The 26,431-nt window shown below is 35.3% G+C and overlaps 1 protein-coding gene across 3 annotated transcripts in view; it reads left to right on the top strand.

The window, feature by feature from the left end:
* LOC127854878 (phosphatidylinositol 5-phosphate 4-kinase type-2 alpha-like) overlaps nt 1-26,431 on the top strand; it is a 131,032-nt gene that overhangs the window by 10,368 nt on the left and 94,233 nt on the right. For 2 of the 3 annotated variants that reach the window (XM_052389981.1, XM_052389982.1), the window contains exons 3-5: nt 4,209-4,226; nt 5,841-5,937; nt 23,451-23,600. In XM_052389981.1, the coding sequence (XP_052245941.1) occupies nt 4,209-4,226; nt 5,841-5,937; nt 23,451-23,600 (265 nt within the window). The remainder of the gene's footprint in view (nt 1-4,208; nt 4,227-5,840; nt 5,938-23,450; nt 23,601-26,431) is intronic. The other variant, XM_052389983.1, reaches the window with a different exon arrangement.

Genomic DNA, 26,431 nt, shown 5'->3' with positions numbered 1-26,431 from the left:
GTGCAAATATAAAAAAGGTTTTGTGGTGTATCATTTTGATTTTTATGAAAAAATAGAGCTTTACAGTTAATGTGATGTTTGGACAAGTGGCTTTATGTTCTGGGCAAGTAGATTTTCTTAGTACTTGCCCGGCAGGGCAAGTTGGTTTTTAGGTTAATGTTGAGTCCTGCAGTTACTTGTTAACTGGTTCAAGTAGGGCAGTTGTCCATTACTGGTTGTTCAAGTAGGGCAGTTGTCAGTTACTTGTTAACTAGTTCAAGTAGGGCAGTTATCAGTTACTGGTTAAGTGGTATAAGTAGGGCAGTTGTCAATTACTTGTTAACTAGTTCAAGTAGGGCAGTTGTCAGTTACTTGTTAACTAGTTCAAGTAGGGCAGTTATCAGTTACTGGTTAAGTGGTATAAGTAAGGCAGTCGTAAGTTACTGGTTAAGTGGTTCAAGTAGGGCAGTTGTCAGTTACTGGTTAACTGATTTAAGAAGGGCAGTTATCAGTTACTGGTTAAGTGGTTGAAGTAGGGCAGTTGTCAGCTATTGGTTAACTGTTTCAAGTAGGTCAGTTTTCAGTTACTGGTTAACTTGTTCAAATAGGGCAGTTGTCAGTTACTGGTTAACTGGTTCAAGTAGGGCATTTATCAGTGACTGGTTAACTGGTTCAAGTAGGGAAGTTGTCAGTTACTTGTTAACTGGTTCAAGTAGGGCAGTTGTCAGTTACAGGTTATTTTGTTCAAGTAGGGAAGTTGTCAGTTACAGGTTAACTGGTTCAAGTAGGTCAGTTATCAGTTACTGGTTAACTTTTTCAAATAGGGCAATTGTCAGATACTGGTTAACTGGTTCAAGTAGGGCAGTTGTCAGTTACTGGTTAACTGGTTCAAGTAGGTCAGTTATCAGTTACTGGTTAACTTTTTCAAATAGGGCAGTTGTCAGATACTGGTTAACTGGTTCAAGTAGGTCAGTTGTCAGTTACTGGTTAACTGGTTCAAGTAGGTCAGTTGTCAGTTACTGGTTAACTGGTTCAAGTAGGTCAGTTGTCAGTTACTGGTTAACTGGTTCAAGTAGGTCAGTTGTCAGTTACTGGTTATAAGTAAGTGCACTTAGTTCTTGTTGCCAACTACCCACATGCTGGTAATACGGATACTTGGAGACAGATGGCATTTTGATAACAGAGTTAACTAGAAATGGCGCAGCAGAGGCCGACACGTATCCCCACGCCGCATGTTTGACACAGGGGCCCCCCAGGGTTGGTAATGGGGTCATGCATAGTTGAGATTGACCGTATTGTCATAAGAGATGTTCAGTATAAATTTGAAGTAATTCAATGTACAAATTAAGAAGTTAATGTAAAATAACCTAAAAAATGAGTGAAAATCTATACCCTAATTTCTCCTTCTCATCCTGCTCTCCTAACAAATCTAATAATGAATCAACTTCACTGTAGTCAATTATGTACATGTCATCCTAATTGGAATGACTTATGAGATGACTGAACATGCTCTCTTATAGCCAATCTTCTTGCTACTGTTTTGGAAAAGTTATGTTTTGAGGTTAAATGGTTGACTTAATAGTAGCGTCTCAGAAATTTTCTATCGCAATCTTGAATATGTTGAATTTCATGTCTGTCTTTGATGTGCCTGTTCAAAGTCCATCTTGCTTTAAATTGTTTCTCACATTTTTCCCACACACTTTGACAGATTTTCAGTAATGTGTCTAAAATTGTAATTGCACAAATTGAAAGTTTCAGCCCTTTTATAGATTCTTGAGGCTATATTCCATGAATTTCTCATGCTTTTTATGCTTGACTGCATTCTATCTCTTCTCTCATATACAGGTGTCCCTTTGTGCCAATATTTTATCATCCCTTGTATAAACATTAGATTGAGCTAAACCATTTCACAGATGAGTTAACACAAACAATTGAATACTAAATACATCTCTGCGCCACTACTGTGTAACTCTATGCGCCACTTTGATTTATTTAATTGTTTTATATCATTTGGCAGGTTATTTACTTACCTCCCTTTAAAGATTATTACTTCCCTTGGATTTGTTGTTTTGACCTTTGACCTTGAAGGATGACCTTGACCTTAACCTTTAACCAATCAAAATGTGCAGCTCCATGAGATACACATGCATGCCAAATATCAAGTTGCTATCATCAATATTGCCAAAGTAATGGCTAATGCACCATACCGGGGGGCATAAAAATAAGTGAAAATCTCTGACCCGGCACCGCCCCAACCCCCATAACTTTTGACCCAGGGGTCAGATCAAGTTTCCGGCACTGTCACCGTCGCACATATGCTCATAGCTACCATGTATGTAAGTTTCAAGGTTCTAGTGCTAATAGTGTAGGAGGAGCAGGTGGCCAGGACAGACGGATGGACAGACGCACATCAATACAATATCCCCACTTTTTCTCCGAAAACCGTGGGGATAAAAACATGAGCCACGCGGGAAATATAAGGTTCTTAGTTAAAAACAATAAAATACATCCTTAATATTAGTTTGTGGGACATTGTACATGGTGGAGTTCATGCAGATTTTTTATGGAATTTAAAGTTCTTTTTTTATAAAATGAACTGTTTCCCGCGATTTTCTTTCTTCTAGATAAAAAGTGGTGTAACATTAATCTCCCAAAAAGGTTTATGTCTGGAAACCCAATGAACAGGGAGTAAATGCAAAAAAGCTGAAGAAATCACATCCCGCGTTTGGCTTTTTTGTTCACTGTTATCAAAGTGCCATCCGTTATCAAAGTATCCGCAGTGCCGGCATGTACTTAAGAAAATGAGAGCAGTTTAACTGACTGCAAAGATATGACTAAAATAAGGTTGTACTTGTATAAGGCGTAATATCTGTACAAACCAGTGTGAATATTTTTAGTCAAATTTGCTGGGTCCCTTTGCAATTCGAAAAATCGTGTTGTTTCGTCTAAATTGAGAAATTAGTGATTAGTGATTTTGCTTACAAATACTTTAGAATTGAGAATAAAGAAAAGTCAATATTATTTTTACAAAGGTTCAACTTATAGAGCTGGATTTGAGATGAATTACATGTTGAGACTTATTAAAAAATAATTTTTTGGGAATTTTTAGGTCCAATTTGGGTTTTAAAAAAACTTTTCTAGTGGGAATGTGTCCCCCTACTGGACCGAAATTTGAATGAAATGAAAACACAGGCCTACATGTATGTAAGACAGTGTACTTATCAATAAAATAAATGTAGATCAGCCTTCCTTAAGCACAAGTTAAACATCTTAAATATGCTAATAATATAATATCATATGATTACCGTAATCACTCTTATGTTTTCGGACACTTAAAAAAAAATTAAAAAAATTCGTGTCCGAAAACTTAGATATGAAAAAAATTCACAAAATACAGGTGTCTGAAAACTTAGAGTCGAAAATTGAAGTGTCCAAAAATAGCGTCAATTGTATCAATGACTACCGGTAATAGCATGCGCTTGTAAAATACCATGCCGTATAATATTAATTACAGTAATATATGTTTGCACTGCATTTTAAATAATTTTAAATGCTTAATTTATTTGACAGAAAGTTAAAACAAGGTTGTACTTTGAACAACGAGTTCTAAGATGAGCATGTGATGTACCGATACTCGCTAGTATGAACCTGTAATTAACGCAATAAAAAAAGCAAACTATGAATTATTTGTTTGTTCATTTCCGATTGTTGTTGTCTAACACCTTCCATTGTTCGTAAAACTTGCAATAGGGTGCATCACACTTTGAAGAGTTTAGTATTTGGCACAGTTATTTTACTGAGAAGGGTTAGTACCATTGCGGTAGATAATTGAACTGTTAATTGGCACTACCCCTGGTTATTGGCATAACGAGTATGCTATTGGGCAAAACCATTGTTTAATACCGGTTTAAAAGGTTATTTACCCAATAACGAAAATATAATGGTCGTTGTTAATGTTAATCTGGTTGTAAAACCCCATGATCGAAGTGTCATTAAATATGGGAAACAGGACAGAAATTTGGTAAATTAGCGCAGTAAAATATACTGTCCAAAAACTTTGAGACATTAATTATGAACGAATAATTAATCGTGTGTCCGAAAATTAAGAGTCACGAAAAATAATTATTTTTGCTAAAAAAAGGGGTGTCCGAAAACTTAGAGTGTCCGAAAACATAGAGTAATTACGGTATGTGTCTTACATTTTCTTAATTTGTTATAATGCTTTTCAGTGTAGACTTGGAAACAGGGTATAGTTATACTGCAACTCTTGAATTTGTATTTTAGTTGTTCTTGTCTGTTTGCTGTTTTGGATTATTTTTGATTTTAGATTTTTTTTTCTTCCAGGGCTTTTCTCTGGTAATATTACCTATACCTATATATATGCATGTATATAATTATATGTATCAATTAAATGGATTTTACATTGTCAGACTCTTTACTTCTGTACTTAACAACTATATTGCCAAACATCTGAAAGTCAAACCATTACAACATTAGAAATTTGGGACTTGATGTGGGGAAAAGATATTTTTTTGCTTTTGGGAATGTTAACGAATAAGAAGTGCAAAATCTGCACAAAAAGCCCTTTTTTTCAAATATGCCCTTAAAGCGCTATATGTCTGTTATGACAGAAAAATTGAAGAAAATAATAATAAATGTTTGTTATCTTACCAGTTAGTGTTCACTGTGTTTTATTAAGTTTGATTTTCCTTGAATCATTCAAAAACATACTTGTTTTATATGTCCCCGGTAGGGTGGCATATAGCAGTTAAACTGTCTGTCAGTCTGTCAGTCAGTCAGACAGTCAGTCTGTCTGTCCGAAAACTTTAACAGAAAACTTTAACATTGGCCATAACTTTTGCAATATTGAATATTAGCAACTTGATATTTGGCATGCATGTGTATCTCATAGAGTCGACATTTTGAGTGGTGAAAGGTCAAGGTCATCCTTCAAGGTAAAAACAAACAAATCCAAGAGAAGTAACAAGCTTTAAACTAAAGGGAGATAATTGCTATTTATCATTTGGCAGGTCATTTTTACAATGGAAGTAATATTTTTTAAAGGGATATAATGACATTTTTTTTTTATCAAAGCGGCGCTGTAGGGGGCGTTGTGTTTCTGACAAACACATCTCTTGCTTATACTTGTTCTCTGTTCAATTGTCATGTCATACTTCAGTTTTAAATGCCTTCATTTAAAGTTTAAAATATTTAATATAAGTAAGTGTCAGTAGGTTTTCAAGATGATTTTGTAAGATTAACTAGGTTTTTTATTTCTTTAGGTTGGTCTTCCTTTTTAAGTTTAATTTTGTCATGTTTTTAGTTTTTATGAGACTAGCTCTGTGGAAAGGAGGTTTTATGCATATTTGTAAACTGTCGTCCCAGATCAGCCTGTGCAGTTCTGCACAATCAAATCAGGGAAGACACTTTCCGCCTTAACTGGATTCTCGTCAAAAATTAAAGTCTTCCTTTAAACCAAAATTTTCATAAACCCTTTCAGTGCTGGAACCAAATTTTAAAGGCTTTTGCAAACAGTTTGGATCCTGATTAGACGCCACAAAACGTGCTGTCTCATCAGGATCCAAACTGTTTGCTATTCTTATAGTATTCTTTGAAAAAAATCGAAGAAAATGCTAATTTTAGAAATTCAGCAGACAACATTTGAGCAGACAACAAATTTCCCAGAATGCAAAGGGTTAAGTGGAAAGTGCCCTCACTGATTAGCCTGTGCTAATTGCTTAATCTAATGTGGGACAACACTTTAAGCATATGCATTCAACCCCCTTTTCACAAAGCGAGGCTCACTGAAATGTAAATTAATGTACAATACTTATTGTAATTGCTTTAATCCTTAATTTTAGGGAGAACATGCCAAGTCATTTCAAAATAAAGGAGTACTGCCCAATTGTGTTCAGAAATCTACGGGAGCGCTTTGGAATCGATGATCAAGACTATATGGTGAGCATATGCTGAATATTACTGTGTATTTTATTATTGAATATAAGTTTAACAAGACAGCCAATATATTCTGTATATTTCTCTCTATGTTATTATTGTATGTAGGTTCAGTGATTTTTTTTTCCCAATTGGGAAAAAAAATCGTACCAGCCCAATTGGTCAAAAATAACAAGAAATTGGTAATCATATCGTGAAGTCTTCACATTCGGAAATTGGCGTATTCAATTTTTTTTCTCCCAAATACTTTAAAATTAATAACTCAATGTTGTCACATTGTCAATATTATATTTACTTACTTAGGTTCAAGCAATAGGGCTGCATTAGGAAACTAACGAAATCTTGCATTTCATTTATAAATAAGAAAAAAAATCTTTTTTGGAAACCTTAACTTGGGAATTTTTTGGACAGCAATTTGTAGTTTCTCCATTTTGGTAATACGCCGTTTTCAGGTACTTTATAAAGAAGGAAAAATTCGCTGAAGTTTAACAAATGTTTTCAAGAGCCTATATATGTTGTATATTTCTGTGTATATAAATCTTGTATGTAAGTTGAATAAGTTGAAGTTGAAGCCGCGTCAGAAACTTCGCATCTGTCCGCCGAGGCATGCTGCGGTCCGCGACATGATGCCGAGTCGATGCGATCATGAAATATTTATTTTTTTTAATTATTAGTTACATGTAGTTAACAAATTTTGAAAGAACAATTATAATAATAATTAAAATCATAATAAATTTATTGTGCCTGGATTGTATTAGCATATACATGTAAGCATAGTTAATGTGTCTGGCCAATTATTAAGTTTGTTTCCCGCCAGTAGCGTATGTATTTCACACATAAACAAGGTCACGTAATTATGTTTTCGCACATACAAGTGGTCAAGGCTCCAGCATATGGTGGATTTATAAATTAATTGCATGTTGATTCCGCTATTATATTTTAGCTGAGAAAATTAGCAGTTTGAAGCCACATCAATAATCAAGACGGTGACGACTTATTTGTAGTTTTGTTAATTATCAGCTTATTATAACTATTGTTTGAATATGCGTATATAAACACGTTTTATTTTGTTCATATTATACAGTTAATATCGCTACTAATTACCCAATAATCCCGTATATTCCAGTTTTAAAGCAAATGCTGGTAAATATTTAGGATACACAAACATTCTCGATATTTCCTTAAGTATCAAATACATTTTGGCATGTGTTACTATTTATAGAGATGATGAAATAACGTCTAATCGGGGCGTTTTTTTTCTCCACTGAACACGCGATTTACGCCTGACGTGATGTTCATGTATTTATACAACACAAAATACACCCAAACTTTCCAAACGACGTTCTACATGTCTGCATAATTTTTGCGCGCTTTTTATGAAACAAAGGATATTTTAGCACTGTTTATTTGACGCTAGAATTTGCCAAAGGACGCGTTAGCATTAAAATTCGGAAGTGTGTTTCGGATTACAAATTTAATAATGATAATCGAACGAAACATAAACAGTTGCGCGTAATTAATTCTACGCTACACATACATGTATGTACAGGTAGGTGGATATCTTTTCACTCGATCCGCCGCGTACGTATGCGGCGGATTTACTCCGCGAAAGTACGCGTGGTTAAAACAGACTCGGCGTCGTTGCGCGGATCGATGCCGAGTGCCACGGCGATACGCCGCATGAACACACTATTCGGCCGCCACGGACTAATAATCTGGCCGTGGCGTAGCCGCGGATTATGTTTGTGCCGCTTTGGCTGTACTGTATGTACGTTGATCAAGTGTTTTTGGTTGCCTTTTGGCAAGTTTCACATTCCCGCGTTTAAGAATTATCACAAGACATTAATTGATTGTTGAATCCAATATGAATCCAATGTTCCTGTGAAACAAGTGTATAAAGATCCTTGAATTAAAAATGACTTGAAATTTTCAGAAGCCATCCTCACAAAAACATATATGCATTCAAGTTGGTAAAAGCTTTAAGAAAAAGGCATGTTTCAAAAAAACAAACAATGGATGTTGTTATTTTCTTTTTTACGATTTAAAAAATGGGACAAATGTCCTTAAGGTGCAAATTAATATTTTCAAGTAAGTATGTAATAACTGAAGGCCTGACTGATAAAAAGGATTTTCTCTGGCAAAATAATTCCAGGTAATTGGGTAAAGTAAAAACAAATGTAACATTCAGCTTAATTTGGCAGAAACATGAGTTTGTGTAAGTAAGGTTACATGTACATGTACCTTAGATACATGATTAGCAAGCAGCGTTTTTAACCAGGTTTTCCGAAGGAAAAAACTGGTTATTAGATTGGCGAATGCGGGCGGGCTGGCGGAATAAGCTTGTCCGGGCCATAACTATGTCGTTCATTGTCAGATTTTAAAATCATTTGGCACATTTGTTCACCATCATTGGACGGTGTGTCGCGCAAAATAATTACGTCGATATCTCCAAGGTCAAGGTCACACTTTGAGTTCAAAGGTCAAAAATGGCCATAAATGAGCTTGTCCGAGCCATAACTATGTCGTTCATCGTCAGATTTTAAAATCATTTGGCACATTTGTTCACCATCATTGGACGGTGTGTCGCGCGAAATAATTACGTCGATATCTCCAAGGTCAAGGTCACACTTTGAGTTCAAAGGTCAAAAATGGCAATAAATGAGCTTGTCCTGGCCATAACTATGTCATTCATTGTGAGATTTTAAAGTCATTTGGCACATTTGTTCACCATCATGGGACGGTGTGTCCCACGAAAGAATCACGTCAATATCTCCAATGTCAAGGTCGCCACGACTAAAAATAGATTTAAAAAAAAAAAAAAACTTACAAAGGGGGTTAATTTTTTTTTGTCATTTCAAAAGTTCAGTTTGAGTTTTCTCCCTTTATCAGATTTTTTTTTCACAATGAAAACCTGGTTTTGTGACAATTTTGTCCCTTGTTTTTGTTTTTTATAAAGTACCCATAAAAAGTACTTTCCAAATTGACGAACAACTACAAAATTCCCAATTGCCATCTAAAAGATTCCCCGAATGAGGAAAAATTGTGTCAATTTAGTTCCAAAAGTTATTTACCTGCAAGTGAACAAATGAAAACGCGATTTTTCCCAGTCTAAAGGGACCAGGACCCATTTTCAAAATGGGGATTGAACAATATCAGGGGTAGTTAATACCTATTTACCCAAATAACTTGGATGTTACAGTCCAGTGCCTTCTCACTTGCATCTGCCAGGTTTTAAGACCGTTATCAGGTTGTAAAATACACATGTGATGCGTCAAGGAATAAAGAAAAGCAGGTTGATTTCTCTTTTTTTTTAAACTCATTTATTATTGCAAAAAATGTGGGTGTCTGAAAAATGTTGTCATACAAAATAATTATTTTTGGCTTAAAAGCCGGATCTCACTTGGTTGATTTTGCGGTGGTAAATATAATTTGCGGTGGTAAAATATTAACCAACATAAACTAGTAGGCTGGGTTTATCTGCCAGTGATTTGCTGCTAACATTAGATTGTTTATAAATAGAAACACGTGTTTGAGCAGACAGCATTTGGTATACTGTTGAATCTGTATTTAAATGTAAACCGGATTTGAGTCATTCGCTAGCTACTGGCTGAGAAAAGTTCATAACCTTTCAAGTGGGCGGTGCTTAGCATTTACAGGGAAATTTGAATTTCAAGCAGACAACAAAAAACTTTAACTGTCAGTCAATAACTATATAACTTTCAACCACCAAGTTACACATACATATTGTTTGTATATACAGTACAGCCAATGCGGCACAAACATAATCTGCGGCTACGCCACGGCCAGATTATTAGTACGCGGCGGCCGAATCGTGTGTTCACGCGGCGTATCGCCGTGGCACTCGGCATCTATCCTCGCAACGACACCGAGTCTGTATTAACCTTGCGTACTTTCGCGGAGTAAATCCGCCGCATACGTACGCGGCGGATCGAGTGAAAAGATATCCACCTACCTGTACATACATGTATGTGTAGCGTAGAATTAATTACACGCAACTGTTAATGTTTCGTTCGATTATCATTATTAAATTTGTAATCCGAAACACACTTTCGAATTTTAATGCTAACGCGACCTTTGGCAAATTCTAGCGTCAAATAAACAGTGCTAAAATATCCTTTGTTTCATAAAAAGCGCCCGAAAATTATGCAGACATGTAGAACGTCGTTTGGATAGTTTGGGTGTATTTTGTGTTGTATAAATACATGAACATCACGTCAGGCGTAAATCGCGTGTTCAGTGAAAAAAACGCCCCGATTAGATGTTATTTCATCATCTCTATAAATAGTAACAAATGCCAAAATGTATTTGATACTTAGGGAAATATCGAGAATGTTTGTGTATCGTAAATATTTACCAGCATTTGCTTTAAAACTGGAATATACGGGATTATCGGGTAATTAGTAGCGATATTAACTGTATAATATGAACAAAATAAAAGTGATTATATACGCATATTCAAACAATAGTTATAAGCTGAAAATTAACAAAACAACAAAAACGTCGTCAGCGTCTTGATTATTGATGTGGCTTCAAACTGCTAATTTTCTCAGCTTAAATGTAATAGCAAAATCAACATGCAATTTATTTATAAATCTTCCATATGCTGGCGCCTTAACCACTTGTATGTGCGAAAACATAATTACGTGACCTTGTTTATGTGTGAAATACATACACTACGGGCGGGAAACAAACGTAAATGGCCAGACACATTAACTATGCTTACATGTATATGCTAATACAATCCGCGCACAATAAATTTATTATGATTTTAATTATTATTAAAATTGTTCTTTCAAAATTTGTTAACTACATGTTACGAATAATTTTAAAAAGATTTTTTATTTCATGATGCGCATCGACTCGGCATCATGTCGCGGATCGCGCCATGCCTCAGCGGACAGATGCAAAGTTTCGCGGCGAAATGCGACTTGCCGCCGCATACTGACTTGGCTTCAACGACTGACGCGGCATCGACTCGTTTCGCCTTGCCGCCGCGGATCGCGAAATACGTTTGTTCCGCTTTGTCTGTACTGTATGTATGCCAAATTTCATTGGAAAATATTAAATACAAACTTAAATATTATGAAAATAATCATTTTTGTTTTCTGCTGTTTACACACCAGTGTACAACTGAAAAGTAGACATTTTGTGAGTTTGTGGCCCTATTATACTGCTTCTCTGGTGTTTAGACAGAGGGTGTCTGAATAATAAAGTGTCCGAAAACAGACATTAATTATGTTAGAAGGATCGTAGAATGTATTATGCAAACAGTTATTTATGACCTCAGCTAAATAGTAAAAATACACACATCTTCCATACATATCCAGCATATTGATTGAACAAAACGATAGTCTATGGGCAAATTTCGCATGTTGTTTAGCAGATGCCTGTCTCTTGGGACCCGCTTAATTTGTATTTCATACAGGTCTCTGTCTAGTCATATTGACACCAAGGTTTACTCTTTCAGTGCTGGAACCGAATTTCGAAGGCCTTTGCAAACAGTTTGGATCCAGATGAGACGCCACAGAAAAGGGGGTCTCATCAGGATCTAAACTGTTTGCTATTCTGATAGTGTTCTTTGAAGAAAAAAATCGAAGAAAATGCTAATTTTAGAAATTCAGCAGACATCATTTTAGCAGACGACAAATTTCCCAGCATGCACAGGGTTAGGGTTTACTTGTCTTACTGTGGCAATTGCCAAATCAGTGGATGGTTAGGCATTTTAACTTTCAACTCGAGATCTATCTTTTGCTAATTTGCGTTCATCTTTCAATATTTTCGTACGTTGATATACATGTATCACCCTTTCCCACTCAGAGGCAAAGTGAAAATGGCTATGTGCAAACAGCATAAAACCAGAACAGTCTGCGAGTAACTTACAGTCTGTTCAGGTTTTATTTCCCTTACCTTATGGTTTGCGCTCTCTGCGTCGTTCAGTCTGTTTGTCAGTCTGTCAGTCCGTCACACTTTCTGGATCCTGCGATAACTTTAAAAGTTCTTCATATTTTTTGCATGAAACTTGAAACATGGACAGATGGCAATATGGAGATTATGCACGTCAATTCATTGTGTTCCTATGTCAAGAATTCTGGTTGCTATGGCATAAAATATATATATATATAAAATACTGACAATGGTGGAGTTTCACTGGAAGGGGACCATATTGCTTGGCAATCTCTTGTTCTGTTTGCAACTCATCAGAATCTTAGTGTTGAAAATGAAGCCTTTAATACTTGAATATAGTAAGAAAGGTCTTAAATTAATGTAACTTTCTAAGGGACTAGAAACGCGTAAAAATACGCATGTAAGTGGCAAAGGGCTAACCAAGATTGGTTATTAATTTATTTGTATTTGAAAAGAACATTATTTTATTGGATAATTTTTTTCCATTTTTATGAGTTGATAAAAGAGCTACTACCAAACTTGTGCACATACGTATTTCTGTAAATGTTTAGCCCAGCATTGTACCAGTGTTGTAATATTACAGGATTCTATAGAAGGACATAATTGTTTGTAAATACACGTATACTAGTATATGACTATCAGTTTCCTTATTAATGCTGATCATTAACTTTCCAGATAAATCTAAAAGGGAAGTTATAATGAATTCAATGTTTACATGTACATGTACATTAAGAAATTACGTCCGTGACATGGTTTTAAGATTGTTGATAAGTAGCGTATGATCAACAAGCAAGCTGTACTTATAATATTTTCCTGTTTAACGATTTAGGCTAAGTGGTCAGGGAGGGGTCTTGGTTTGATGGGTGTAGACTGTATTCAAGTCATGATGTGCTCACATGTTTTAGCACTAAAACCATACAGCATAAAACCAGAACAGCCTGCGAGTAACTCTTATTCTTAGTCTGTTCAGGTTTTATGCTGTTTGATGCTCATCAGTATCTAAGGATTGGAATTGAAGCCTGTAATTAAATTTAACTTAGGGTCTTAAATTGTGAAAAAATACGTTCCGAAGTGGTAAAGGGCAGAGCTCCAGATAAAAATTTGGTCAAAGTCTTATTTACTCCCTATTTTAAAAATTAATTCTTATTTTACCCCCTATTTATAAAATCAATTCTTAACAATATATTACCAAATAATGTTTTATTCATTGTTTTTGACACATCAATAATTCAACATTTTGGTTTATAGTCTTGGAAAAGCCTGGCTTTCCTTCTCCGTTTCTTGCTTTCCCATAATCGGACAGCTTATAAGTTCATCAATTAGTGACGAAACCATGCTTTGGGTATTTGAATCTAATTGAAAGAATGCATGCAGCGTGGACTTTTTACACTGAAATGGCTTTTTTTGCCTTCCACGCTTCGATACACTGCTTCGGTTGACCATTTTGATTTCTTATGTAAAACGGTCACTGACACTTCGGCTTAGGTCATAATGGCCTTTTGGTCGCCGTTAAAGTCATATCAAAAACTATATTTAACATTTAATTTTAATGACATTTTGAATAGGTATTGTGTATAAAAATTACGATAAGTGTAATTAAAAAGGTACAATAAACAATAATGACTCGCCTGAAATACTAGGAGAACAAAATCGAGACTTTTGGCCTTTCGACCGTTCTTAGGTGTGGGTTTTCCTCACAGCAAATGCCAATCTCTTGCATGACGGTTACATTACATTCACCTATGTGTTGGGCTCAGAACGGACTATTGTTATGAAAGCGTCTCATTCATGTCATGATCATTCCAAGCGTTCATCATTGAGGTTACAGTATACTAAACAATGTCTTGCACGACGGTTACATTGCATTCACTGCATTAAAGAAAACCATATCATACCATGATATCTTATATCAGTCTTAATTCATTATTATAAAATTGATATGGTTTTTTGATGTTAAGAAACCAACATACATACACACGTCTAAGCAATTCCTAACGTCACTCAATAAAAATTATGTTCAATTGTTTACATTTGTGAAGTGTGTGGAATGATTCGATCTGCGTAAATGGGCAATAAAATAGTTCCAAAGAGTTGCATTAAAACTCGCAAGTTTTTGCACGATTTACCGTTAATGTAATGTCATATTTCTTAATAAAATGCATGCGATCTTAAATATCCACTCAAATATACATTGAATGCGTTTGTTCGGTTTTACCTATTTGATAGGCAAAATGGCAGGCTGAGCCTTACGCAGAGGTGTATGTGAGAGCAAGGAACGACAACTCTGCGTGGAGATTGAGCAAATGCTTGAGTGACGTTGACTTGAAGTGGTAGTTTTAATTGAGCGCCTAGAAGAGTCAGAACCGGGATGAAATGTTTACCGTATATAATTTGCTACTGGAAGTTTAACACACGTTCTAAAATTTCGAATTCGTGTTTTTATTTTTTCCATGCATAACTTTACGCAAAGATTTTAAATCTAAATCGTTATTTAAGACATTTAATTCGTTTTTAAGCCTTTACGCATGTTATCTGGAGCACTGGTAAAGGGTTAAAACAATAAGTGAAAAATGTATCTTTTTTATTCTGGTATTTTTCACTGGATCTTTTATGTTTAATCTGTTCATCGAGCGTGTAATGGGATTTTAATTCAATTATTTTATTCTTGAAAACATTTCCTGAACTTTTGCAGATCACAGATCTTTCTTGTAATATTTCTGCAGGTTCCTGTCTGATTTTCATGAAGCATTAAATTGTGCTCATTTCATCTATTAAACAGTAGGAATTGTATTAAATCTGGAATAATTCAAGCTCTGTTACTGGGATATCTTATAACTTTTAGTTTTAACCTGTTTGTGTTCTCTCTTTTCAAGTATAGCCAAAAAAGCCATGGACTTATTAAGTTATTTAAGTCATCAGTTGTGCTAAGCAAATCTGTGGAATTCTTATGTAGTTTTTCAAGAAAGGAACAATTGTTTCAACCTTACACAAAATGAAAATGGAGGATTTTGGGCTTGAACTTTTTTAATAACCTATACTGAGATATACTGAGATATTTTAAGAGTCTTTCTCCTGGGTAGAACCAGTACTTGGTGTCTCTGAAAAGAAAAGCCAGTTTTGACATTTTTATACCCCCATTACTGTTAATGGGGGCTATATAAAAGTCACTTTGTTGGTCTGTCGGTCGGTCTGTCAGTCTGTCCCGAAATTTCATCCGATCTTCACCAAACTTGGTCACAAGTTGTATCTAGATGATGTCTAGGTCAAGTTTGAATATGGGTCATGCCAGGTCAAAAACTAGGTCACTTAGTGCGTTTTAAACCGAAAGTTTGTCCTGACTATAACTATGTCATTTATCGTTAGATTTTAAAATGACTTCGTACATTTGTTCACCATCATGGGACGGTGTGTTGTGTGAAAAAAGTATGTTGATATCTCCACTGTCAAGGTCACACTTGGAGTTTAAAGGTCAAATGCTTGTCCGGGCCATAACTTTGTCATTTATGGTGAGATTTTAAAATCATTTGTAAAATTTGTTCACCGTCATTAGACAGTGTGTCCCGCACAAGAATTACGTCGATATCTCCAAGGTCAAGGTCACATTTTGAGTTCAAAGATCATAAATTAGCTCGTCCGGGCCATAACTATGTCATTCATTGTAAGATTTTAAAATCAATTGGCACATTTGTTCACCATCATTGGACGGTGTGTTGCGCGAAAGAATTACGTCGATATCTTCAAGGTCAAGGTCACACCTAAAGTTCAAAGGTAAAAAATGGCCATAAATGAGCTTGACCGGGCCATAACTATGCTGTTCATTGTGAGAATTAAAAATCATTTGGCACATTTGTTCACCATTATTGGACGGTGTGTCACGTGAAAGAATTACGTCAATATCTCCTAGGTCAAGGTCACACTTTGAGTTCAAAGGTCAAAAATGGCCATAAATGAGCTTGACCGGGCCATAACTATGTCGTTCATTGTGAGATTTGAAAATCATTTGGCACATGTATTCACCATCATTGGACGGTGTATCGCGCGAAAGAATTACGTCGATATCTCCTAGGTCAAGGTCACACTTTGAGTTCAAAGGTCAAAAATGGCAATAAATGATCTTGTCTGGACCATAACTATGTCATTCATTGCGAGATTTTTAAATGATTCTGTACATTAATTTTGTTCACAGTCTTAGAATGGCGTGTCATGTGGAAGAATTCAAGAGTTCAAAGGTCAAAATGGCTTTAAATGATAATGGCTTAATAATTCTTAAAAATTGCCATAAATTAGATTCTCTTGTTTTGTAAAGACAGCATGCAAAATAGTCTGTGTCAATGCGGCACGTGGGGGTATACGTCACGTCTGTGACAAAGCTCTAGTTGGACTAGAAATTAAACCCGAGGTCTTTACATTACAGAACAGACACCTAGACTATGACACTGCTGCAGCATCATTAAATTTGAAAATAATTTTGTAATTAATTGATAATAATAATGAATTGTTTATTAGTATTAATGAAAATGATGTATGCATTCATTGAAATGTATTCATTTTAATTGGTCATTTATATTTATTTATATGCATGTCAATATGTTGTGATATATTATATGTGACTGCTGAGCAGACAAAAGTTAACTTAGCCTACAGGGTTATTGGATATTGGCTAATTTGCACAGAAGTGCTGCTGTTACTAGTAATTGTGTCTGAAATTCCGTTACATTTAACAGGAAGTCAGACATCCTTAATCTTTAAAATTTAAGCAACGCACTATCTTGGCTATCTATTCAGATACATTGCGTTTTGATGTACACCAATGCTATGTTCATTTCTGTGTGCATTTTCACAGAAAAAATAAATGCTTATACAACCCTTGTCCTTGACCAGGGTTAGCTTTTGTTGGGATCTGCAATATTTTAAGTCAACATTGGTATGATACAAATGTGCTTGTACATGTTAAACGAGTGATTTGGAAAGCAAATGTACACGCAAACGTTTTCGTGCCAGCTCCAGCCCTATAGCTTATTAGGTTGTTAATAGACATAGTGATATAATAACAATTATAATTAATATAATAATAAATAATATTTTGATGTTTCATACCATGTGTTGTCATAATTTATATTAGGAATACGTATTCATAGTTTTGTGTAAAAAAAATGTTTAAAGATAAATACCTAGCAGAGATAATTAGAGATCCTGGTCTCAACCACGTACATGTAACTAACATGGGCATTGGTCACGAAATTCTTTATATGGCCATTCTCCCCCTACTTAAGAAAAGAGTGCGTCAGTAAACAGGTCGCCGTTAAAGGATTGAAATACTATTGTAAACAGCAAAGAGCCCAAACAAACAAACATTTCTCTTTGAAAACATTATTTTGGTGAATTATTGGGCACTTAAAAATTATACTCCTGGTTTGTTTGATTTTCTGATACAATTTTGTAATGATGGTAACATGATTTGCCTCTCAATGTTTGGCCCATAAAGCATTAGTTTTGTTTGCAAGGCAGTGTACATTCATATAGGCAATACTCCACAATTTATTGAAAGCAGAATCAGTGGCTTTAGAGACTGGATAATGAAGCAGGTTTAAGTCTTGAGGCCAAAGAAAAGTTGTGTTTCTGATGGTTTTAAAGCCATCTGTTTCCTGAAAAACAACTGAATCCTGTTTGCAGATATTCAGTGGTTTCTTAATTAACCCTTTCTCACTAGGAAGCAAAGTAAAAATGGCTATGTGCAAACAGCATAAAACCAGAACAGCCTGTGAGTTACTCGCAGCCTGTTCAGGTTTTATGCTGTTTGCTGCTCATCAGTATCTAAGGGTTGGAATACAGCCTTTAAAAATTGAATCTAGTAAGAAAGGTCTTGAATTAACCCTTTGCATGCTGGGAAATTTGTCGTCTGCTAAAATGTCGTCTGCTGAATTTCTAAAATTAGCATTTTCTTCGATTTTTTTCAAAGAATACTATCAGAATAGCAAACAGTTTGGATCCTGATGAGACACCATGTTCTGTGGTGTCTCATCTGGATTCAAACTGTTTGCAAAGGCCTTCAAAATTCGGTTTCAGCACTGAAAGAGTTAAGCCTTTGCCACTTAGATGCGTATTTTCATGCATTTGTAGACCCTTAGAAAGTTATATTTAATTTAAGACCTTTCTTACTAGATTCAAGTTTTTAAGGCTTCATTTCCAACCCTTGGATACTGATTAGCAGCAAACAGCATAAAACCTGAACAGACTGTGAGTTGCTCAAGTTATGGGCCAAAAAAATAATAATTCTGTAGAGTCACCCATAGTTTATGAAGTGTTAAATAATAAAAACAAATTCAAAGTGAAAAATAAAACAAAATTAATGCTGTAGATTCACCCATGGTGTATAAAGTGTTTGATAATACTAAATAGAAACAAATTCAAAGTGAAAAAATAATTCTGTAGATTTACCCATGGTTTGCAAAGTGTTTGATAATAAAAACAAATTCAAAGTGAAAAAAAAATAATTCTGTAGATTCACCCATGGTGTATAAAATGTTAGAAGCAAAATCAAAGTGAAAAACAATTGTTTGAAGCAGACCAGTAACACAATTATTGCTTTAGGCCTTATTTCTTGGCAATTTGTTGCTCTAGGAAATCAATACTGTTGTAATTAGGTGCCATAAAACAGTGGGCCAACTGAGATTGAGATCCATTTTAATGGCTGTATATGTCTGGTTTATAAAAGCTAATAGGTTTATAGAATAATTTGATATTGGCATCCATTTCTGTGTTTAATTTGCACACCATGGATCTAAAAAGTAAAAAATCGACATCAAAATTATAAATAAGATAAGAACAGTCTCAGATCATGGTAATTAAGGTTTTATCCTTATTCAATGAAAAGTGTTGGAAAGTATATATTATAATTCCTATGATATATTTTTAGCTCACCTGAGCACAACGTGCTCATGGTGAGCTTTTGTGATCGTCTTTTGTCCGGTGTCCATCGTCCGTAGTGCGCCGTCAACATTTGCCTTGTTCACTCTCTAGAGGCAACATTTATTTTCCAATCTTCATGAAATTTGGTCAGAAGATTGGTTTCAATGATATCATGGATGAGTTTGAAAATGGTGACGTTTGCTTGAAAAACATGGCTGCCTAGGGGCGGGGCATTTTTCCTTATATGGCTATGTATGGCTATAGCAAAATCTTGTTAACACTCTAGAGACCACATTTATTGTCCGATCCTCATGAAACTTGGTCAGAAGATTCATCCAGATAATATCTTGGAAGAGTTAAAAAATGATGCTGGTTGGTTGAAAAACATGGCTGCCAGGGGGCGGGGCATTTTTCCTTATATAGCTATAGTAAAACCTTGTTAACACTCTAGAGGCCACATTTATTTTCCGATCTTCGTGAAACTTGGTCAGAATATTTATCCTAATAATATCTTGTTATCTCAGGTGAGTGACTTTGGGCCTTTCAGGCCCTCTTGTTTTAAACTTTTTCTAAATGCTCCCAAGACAATAAAGTTTCTACTCATGAATAATCTTGAATCTTGAATATATCTCAACTAACCATGGGTTTAATCAAATGAACTGATTTAATGTTGTTGTATTTTCAAAGAAATTAAATAAGCAGCTTTTGTGTTCTTGTTTTAGAACTTAGGCAATGCAGCCTTCATAATCATGCCTAGCTTTTGTGATTGCCATTTGTCTGTTGTTGGTTTTGCATCCTCCAGGTTTGCCTTATGAAAACTCTAACCATTTCAGTGCTGGAACCGAATTTTGAAGGCCTTTGCAAACAGTTTGGATCCAGATGAGACGCCACAGAATGTGACGTCTCATCAGGATCCAAACTGTTTGCTATTCTGTAAGTATTCTTTGAAAAAAATTGAAAAAAATGCTAATTATAGAAATTCAGCAGACGACAAATTTCCCAGCATGCAAAGGGCTAAAGGCTGCATTGATTGCACAATCTGTATGAAACTTGGTCAGAACATTTATTCCATCGATAGCTCTGCTGGGTTCAGAACTGGGTCATATTGGGTAAAAAACTAGGTTAAATAAAAAAAAGCTTGCGATTTCTTTAAAGTCAACAAAATTAATGCTAAATCATAATAAAAACTTGTTAAAACATTTGTCCCAATTATAGCACAGTTGATGTCAAACATGGGTCATTTGGTATCGAAAACTAGGGCACTGGGTGTAATTAACTAAATAGCTTATGAACAATCTAGAGGCCACTTTATTGCCCAATCACCAGAAAACTTGCTTAGAATATTAATTTTGTTCCTTATGATATTATGGACAAAATTATGAAATGGTTCTTAAAACATCACAAAAGCTGATAAGAAGGGCTCAGTTTATTTGGGTATCAGTTGAGTGACCTTGAGTGAAATATCAAGAGGTCCATATTATTCAGGGTTCGCACAGACCTTGAAAAGTGCTTGAAAATCAAGGTTTATCTTGAAAAGTGCTTAAAAACGATCTGGAGTGCTTAAAAGTGCTTATTTTCAACCATAGCCTTGAAAAGTGCTTAAAAAGTGCTTGAATTTGGCTGGAAAAGTGCTTGAAAAACAGATAAAAATATTTAATTTCCGTGAGTCAAAGTCGTAGTTTTTTTCAAGATTTATGACGGTTCCGATCTGTTCATACGGGCAGGTACTGGATCCATACAGGTTGGTACGGGTTTTAGAGCGTAAGGGAGGCAACTACTACTAATCTTCCGCAAATTGGTCTACTTCGGTTTTTGTTGTACGCGTTATGCCATTACGGTGCTGACAAGTTGAAATATGCCAGCAAATAAGTGCATTTTTCGGAAAGGGTGGCTTTTGAAGTACCCTTGGGTTGTTGACAATGCCGATTCTAAAGTCTTTTCATCTTGCAAAGAACTCAGAACAGGTATAGAGATCGACAGTATGGGGGAATCAGCGTTGAAACGCCACCTAAAATGCAGTTTGTCTGTGAAGCAAATTCATTCGGTTAACCCAATTCATTCAGACGTACTGCAAAAGACTAAAGACAAAAACGCTGCACTTGACTGATTGTCAAATAAATTAGATGATACTGTGAAGAAACTGCAATCTGTTTACATGAGTGCAGACTCTCAGTCTGACCATACACAACACACTATTGCATCTATAACAGATTTTACATGTACATGTTTACCTGCTGTAGAAAATTACTTAATAAGTTTAATTTTTACAAGCCTCAATTAATACATGGCATTTTATATTGCCGTTGCGAGATTCTGTACATTTGTAGTTTTCTATTTTTACTTCAGAATTAATTTGTATCAGATGCATAATTGTCTTTAACATTTTGTAGCAGCTATATTATACCACTGGAATATCTGTTATGAACATTTAGATTACATAATGATATTCAATACAAATAACAGTTTTTTTTTGGTATGTGTAATGCCTTGGTCAATAACTACACTGTAACTCCAATATAAAGCGCTCCGTTATAACGCTGAATCCAATATAACGCGGAGGGTGCTTGGATCCCATTTTTTCTCCAACCTTCCATTTGATTTCTGATTCAAATCCGTATTATGCAACTTCATGTATTTTCAGACAATTCAAAGATGGCGGCAATCACAGTCATGTTGATTGCTTTATTCAACCGTCCGTTGAACCGATTATAATCGCCTCGAGGTTAAACAACACCGACAGCTAATTGGTGTTAATCTGTTGTGTAATGTCAATAAAGGTGTGAAAAACTCGCGTGTCAGTGTTTATTACATGTATTTCTCATCAGAGCGGTTCGGTGCGATAATTTCCATAAGTTAAGTGCAAGCGGGATAGTTATACAATTCAAGTAATTCAAAACGATTGAAACATTCTTACTTTGATATGGTTGCAGTTTGACTATGTTAAATGAGCGGCTGTGAAATATACTGCCTACTGTATAAAACAACTTTTTCTGTCATTTCATTATCATTCTAGTATTATGTCTTTTAATCTTTCAGTTCGTGTATAAGAAATTAAATAATGCAGACGATTTATTTTCATGCGAACGCAGTGTACCGGCAATTGTTAACAGAGTTTCACTTTCATTTTCGCGCGGTATCAGAAAGTCCCCGGGAAACACGTTTTTTGCATGCGTATGACGCAATAAAACATTTTTTTGTACATGAGTCGTATTGCATTCAATCTAAATTTAAAGTCGCTCGTCCAATGAAATCTCTGCACCATAATGCACTGTACTCTTAACACTTCTGAAAATGGCATATATGCGTACGGTTGTGTTTACGAATTTCTTAAACATATATCGTCATTAATGTTCAACATTATTATTTTTAAGTGATGTTGCAATTTTATTGGATTATCGGATAAATGTGCACATAAGAAAAGCGGTATGTATACTGTTATCGATACGATTCGGTTTATATGCATGTATTTGCGTCAACACAGCATGGCAATATACATGACCTATATTATAGGCTATTCTATACCTGTTTTTTTATAGCACCCTGCAGTTAATGAGCTCAAAACCTATAACGCGGATCCGTTATAACGCTGTTTCGCGGCTTGGACCCCATTGACCGCGCTATATTGGAGTTACAGTGTATATCATAATGAAATATCTTACTTTTGATTAAACAGTTGTTACTGTAGCAGGGTAGTGCAGACTGTTGAAATTCACATAGAATGTTAGGCAAGAAGAGCCCAATTTAGCGAAAATATTGTCAGTATTGGCCACAGAATAATATTCAGTAGGTCGGACTAAAAAAGTGCTTGAATTTGGATTTTTTCTCTTGAAAAGTGCTTAAAAAGTGCTTGAATTTCATTGGAGAAAATCTGTATGAACCCTGTAATATTGTCCCGGCAATTATTATGAATAGTTGTGATTTAGACCTTAAGAACTGTGATATGTATGAATTTAATGGCCTAGTAAGTGGAGATTATAATTTAAAGAGTTTTTAAAGAAAAAAAATCTACTTGAGATAGGTCACTTGGTCAAGCTTATCAACTCTTTAGAGTTCAATTCTGTTTGAGCAAGCTTCATGAACTGGCTCCGAACATTTTAATGATTTCTGTGACAAGTCAGATATGGTTTCTCTCAATTGAAACATGGCCATCATAATGTCAGTGTTCCTTTTTTTGTTAATTATAAGTATAACTATTTAAAAACTCTAGCTGTCACTTTTGTATATGCTGCCAGCTTTACTGTTAGGCTAGTTTTTGTCATATGTCTATGTGAAACCTTGTGAACCTTACTTGCCCAAGTAGCCTCCATGTTCTATTTTTAGAACTCATTACCCAAGCAGCCTCTATGTTCTATTTTAAGAACTCATTACATGTTATATTTTTAAAACTCATTACCCAAGCAGAGACCATTGTTTATTTTAAGAACTGATTACCTAACAAGCTTTAGTGTACTATTTTTAGAACTCTTTACCCAAGCAGCCACCATGTTTTATTTTAAGAACTCATTATCCAAGAAGCCTATGTGTAATATTTTAAGAACTTTACACAAGCAGTCATCATGTTCTTATTTTTAGAACTTATTTTCCAAGAATGTTCTACATGTATTTTAAGAACTCATCCAAGCAGCCTCCATGTTCTATTTTAAGAACTAATTACCCAAGAAGCCTCTGTGTTCTATTTTTAGAACTCATTAACCAAGCAGCCACAGGGTATGGACTCACCAGGGCGCAGTGGGGCCCGCATGCTACTGTCTCATGACAAACGGTACTTCATCAAAACTCTAGTCAGTGAGGAAGTGGAACAGATGCACCACCTTCTCAAGCAATATCATCAGGTGAGAAACAGTTACTTGACATTAACTCCTCAGATGCTCATTTAAACCTATTTTAAGTGCATTAGAAAATCAAATTTATGAAAGACTTTTCTTAATAAATTTTAGTTTTAAAAGCTTCATTTGCAGCCACAAGAAACTGATAAGCAGCAAACAGCATAAAACATGAACAACCTGGCAGATACATGTTCTCGCAGGCTGTTCTGGTTTTATGCTGGTTTTATAAAGCAACTTTCACTTTGCTTCTGAGTGACGAAGTGTTAAGCATGTGCCCAGCTTTTGCATCAAATAATTTGTAGTAGCTGGTAGAAAAAGGATTCTTTTCTAGTTGAAGAATATGCTTAACATTCGTATGGATTCTTTTATATGAGAAAGGTTGTAATGGAAAACAAATAATTTCTGACTGCAATAACGAAATTTCATGAAGTTTTGTAAAAAAAAAAATGAAATTGGTGTCACTAGGTCCAAGGTCAAAGTCACTGTCACAATAAGTGTAAACATTTTTTCCTATCAATATCTTGTCAATGAATTGACCGATTGGTTTGATACTTCACATGTGCATTGGCCTAAGACAGTAGATGACCCCTATTGAAATTAGGCTCACAATGTCAAAGGTCAAGGTCACTGTCATAATAAGTGTAAAAATAGTTTCCGATCAATAACTCGTCAATGATTTAAACAATTGGCTTGATACTTTGCATGTACATTGGCCTTGGACAGTAGATGACCATATTGAAAATAGGGTCATTAGGTCAAAGGTCACTGTCACTGTCACAATAAGCGTGACAATCGTTTCCGATCAATAATTTGTCAACAAATTGACAGTTTGGCTAGATACTTCAAATGTGCTTTGGCCTTGGACAGTAGATGACCCCTGTTGAAATTGGGGTCACTAGTTTAAACGTTAAGGTCACTGTGACATAAAGTGTTTAATTGGTCATCAAAGGATTGAGAAATGGCTGTCAAGGCCCTATTGGGGGGGGGGGGGGTCATCTATCTCTGACCGCAGAGCTCTTATTATGGGCAAGTTTTTTGCGTAGCGTATTTAATATCTTATAAATTTATCAAGTTTCTGAACGTATTTGAATATACAGGTAAGCTTTCCTGTGCACAAAGAAATAGATGGTAAGCTGTTGTGGTCAGTTACCGGTCCTTGTGCGAAATGTGCAAAGTTTTTTATTAATTAAGAAATATCAGTAGGTATGATATAAAGGCTTTCATTTTATTAGCTCGGCTGTTTTCGGAGAAAACCCGAGGTATTGTCATAGCCAGCTCGTCGTCCGATGTACGCGTCTTGCTAAAACTTTTACATTTTGTTAAGGTTTGGAACATTGGCTCTTAAGTCAAAGTGCTTCAACCTACCAGTCTTCGAATTAGCCTATAAGCCCGAAGCCCGAGTCGATTCTTTGGCCGGTCGGTCGATCCTAAATGCTTATAAAATAGCCCGATCGGTCGATTAAATATTTGAGCGTCATATCAATAACCTGATTTATACGCGTTTTTTAAGAAGCACGTTTAAATTTGCTATTTAAATGCCTAAAATAAAGTTATACGTTTTAAAGCATGCGGCCGCCATTTTTCTAAACCGTCGTGTAAACATCCGGGTATGTTGCTATTTAAAGTAATGATGCAATTGACGCCCAATCAAGATGAGGTTATTCAAACTGAACATGCGTAGATCACGTTCCGGGATGTTCGCGCATCGGGCACTTCGTAATGTTTTAAAATAATGACCAATCTAGAAGCGTATTTAATTTAAGAAGCGTTTTCCGAAAATGTATTTATAATTCATGAAAAATGGACAAGTAATTTTTCAATAAAAATAAAAGAGTCTGTAAGGGATATTGTACGCATTGGGTTAAAACAAATTGATCCTTATTACAGTTAGGTTTCCATGTGTTTTAATCAATTATTTTTGCGTATTAGAATAAGTTTTACAATGTATTATTAATAATTGTAGTACTTTCGTTTATTCTGTAATCTGACGTTCTGCTACGTGACCTATTTTGCTTCTTATAATTTGTTTACGAATATACAATACTTTTCACGGTTGACACATGCTTATCAAAACATCGGGAGTAAATTAAAGAAGCAGACATTGTCACTTGGTAGATTGGGCAATTAACACACCCAGTGGCCTTTTGTTCTGAAGCCACATGCCGACAATTCAGAAATTCACCGGCGATTGTCCTAGTAATAATACGGTTATAATCTGTTATTTTAATAGCCTGATGTATTTTTGAAGTTCTTCGGATATTTTTTAAACATGATAATAATTTCATTTGCTTTAAAATAAAACCAAACATCGGTCAAACTGATTAATGGAATCATTGAATGAGAACATGTGTAATAATAAAGTTACAATAAACAGCATAATTATCAGGTGCATTTTGTATAAAATGCATTTCAAAAGGAAACATTATACCCTTTATTACTGTAATCACATGCATCTGTTTTTACTAATGGAAGTAGATTTTCTGATTGTTAATAACTATTTTGGTGTTCCTGGCCAAAAAAGTCATAAAATTTAAACTGACCTCCTCGGGCTATTGAACATGTCTTCGGGCTATTAAAAATTCCATCTTATTAGCCCGAAGGGCTATTTTGCTAAAATATTTAGCGTGAAGACTGACCTACAACTTTGAAACTTCACATGTAGCTGCACCTTGATGAGTTCTACATGCCACACCCATTTTTGGGTCAATAGGTCAAAGGTCAAGGTCACTGAGACCTCTAAAAAAATAAAAAAAATCTGACAAGCTTTCATTTATTAAAAACTGCACTTGCAGCCGAGCGTGGCACCCGTTATGCGGTGTTCTTGTTTTAGAATTTAG

Source organism: Dreissena polymorpha, chromosome 13, assembly GCF_020536995.1.
Source record: "Dreissena polymorpha isolate Duluth1 chromosome 13, UMN_Dpol_1.0, whole genome shotgun sequence".
NCBI classification, from domain to species: Eukaryota; Metazoa; Mollusca; class Bivalvia; order Myida; family Dreissenidae; genus Dreissena; species Dreissena polymorpha.
The sequence above is the reverse complement of the archived record's forward strand: the minus strand, read 5'-3'. Positions and strand labels throughout refer to the sequence as shown.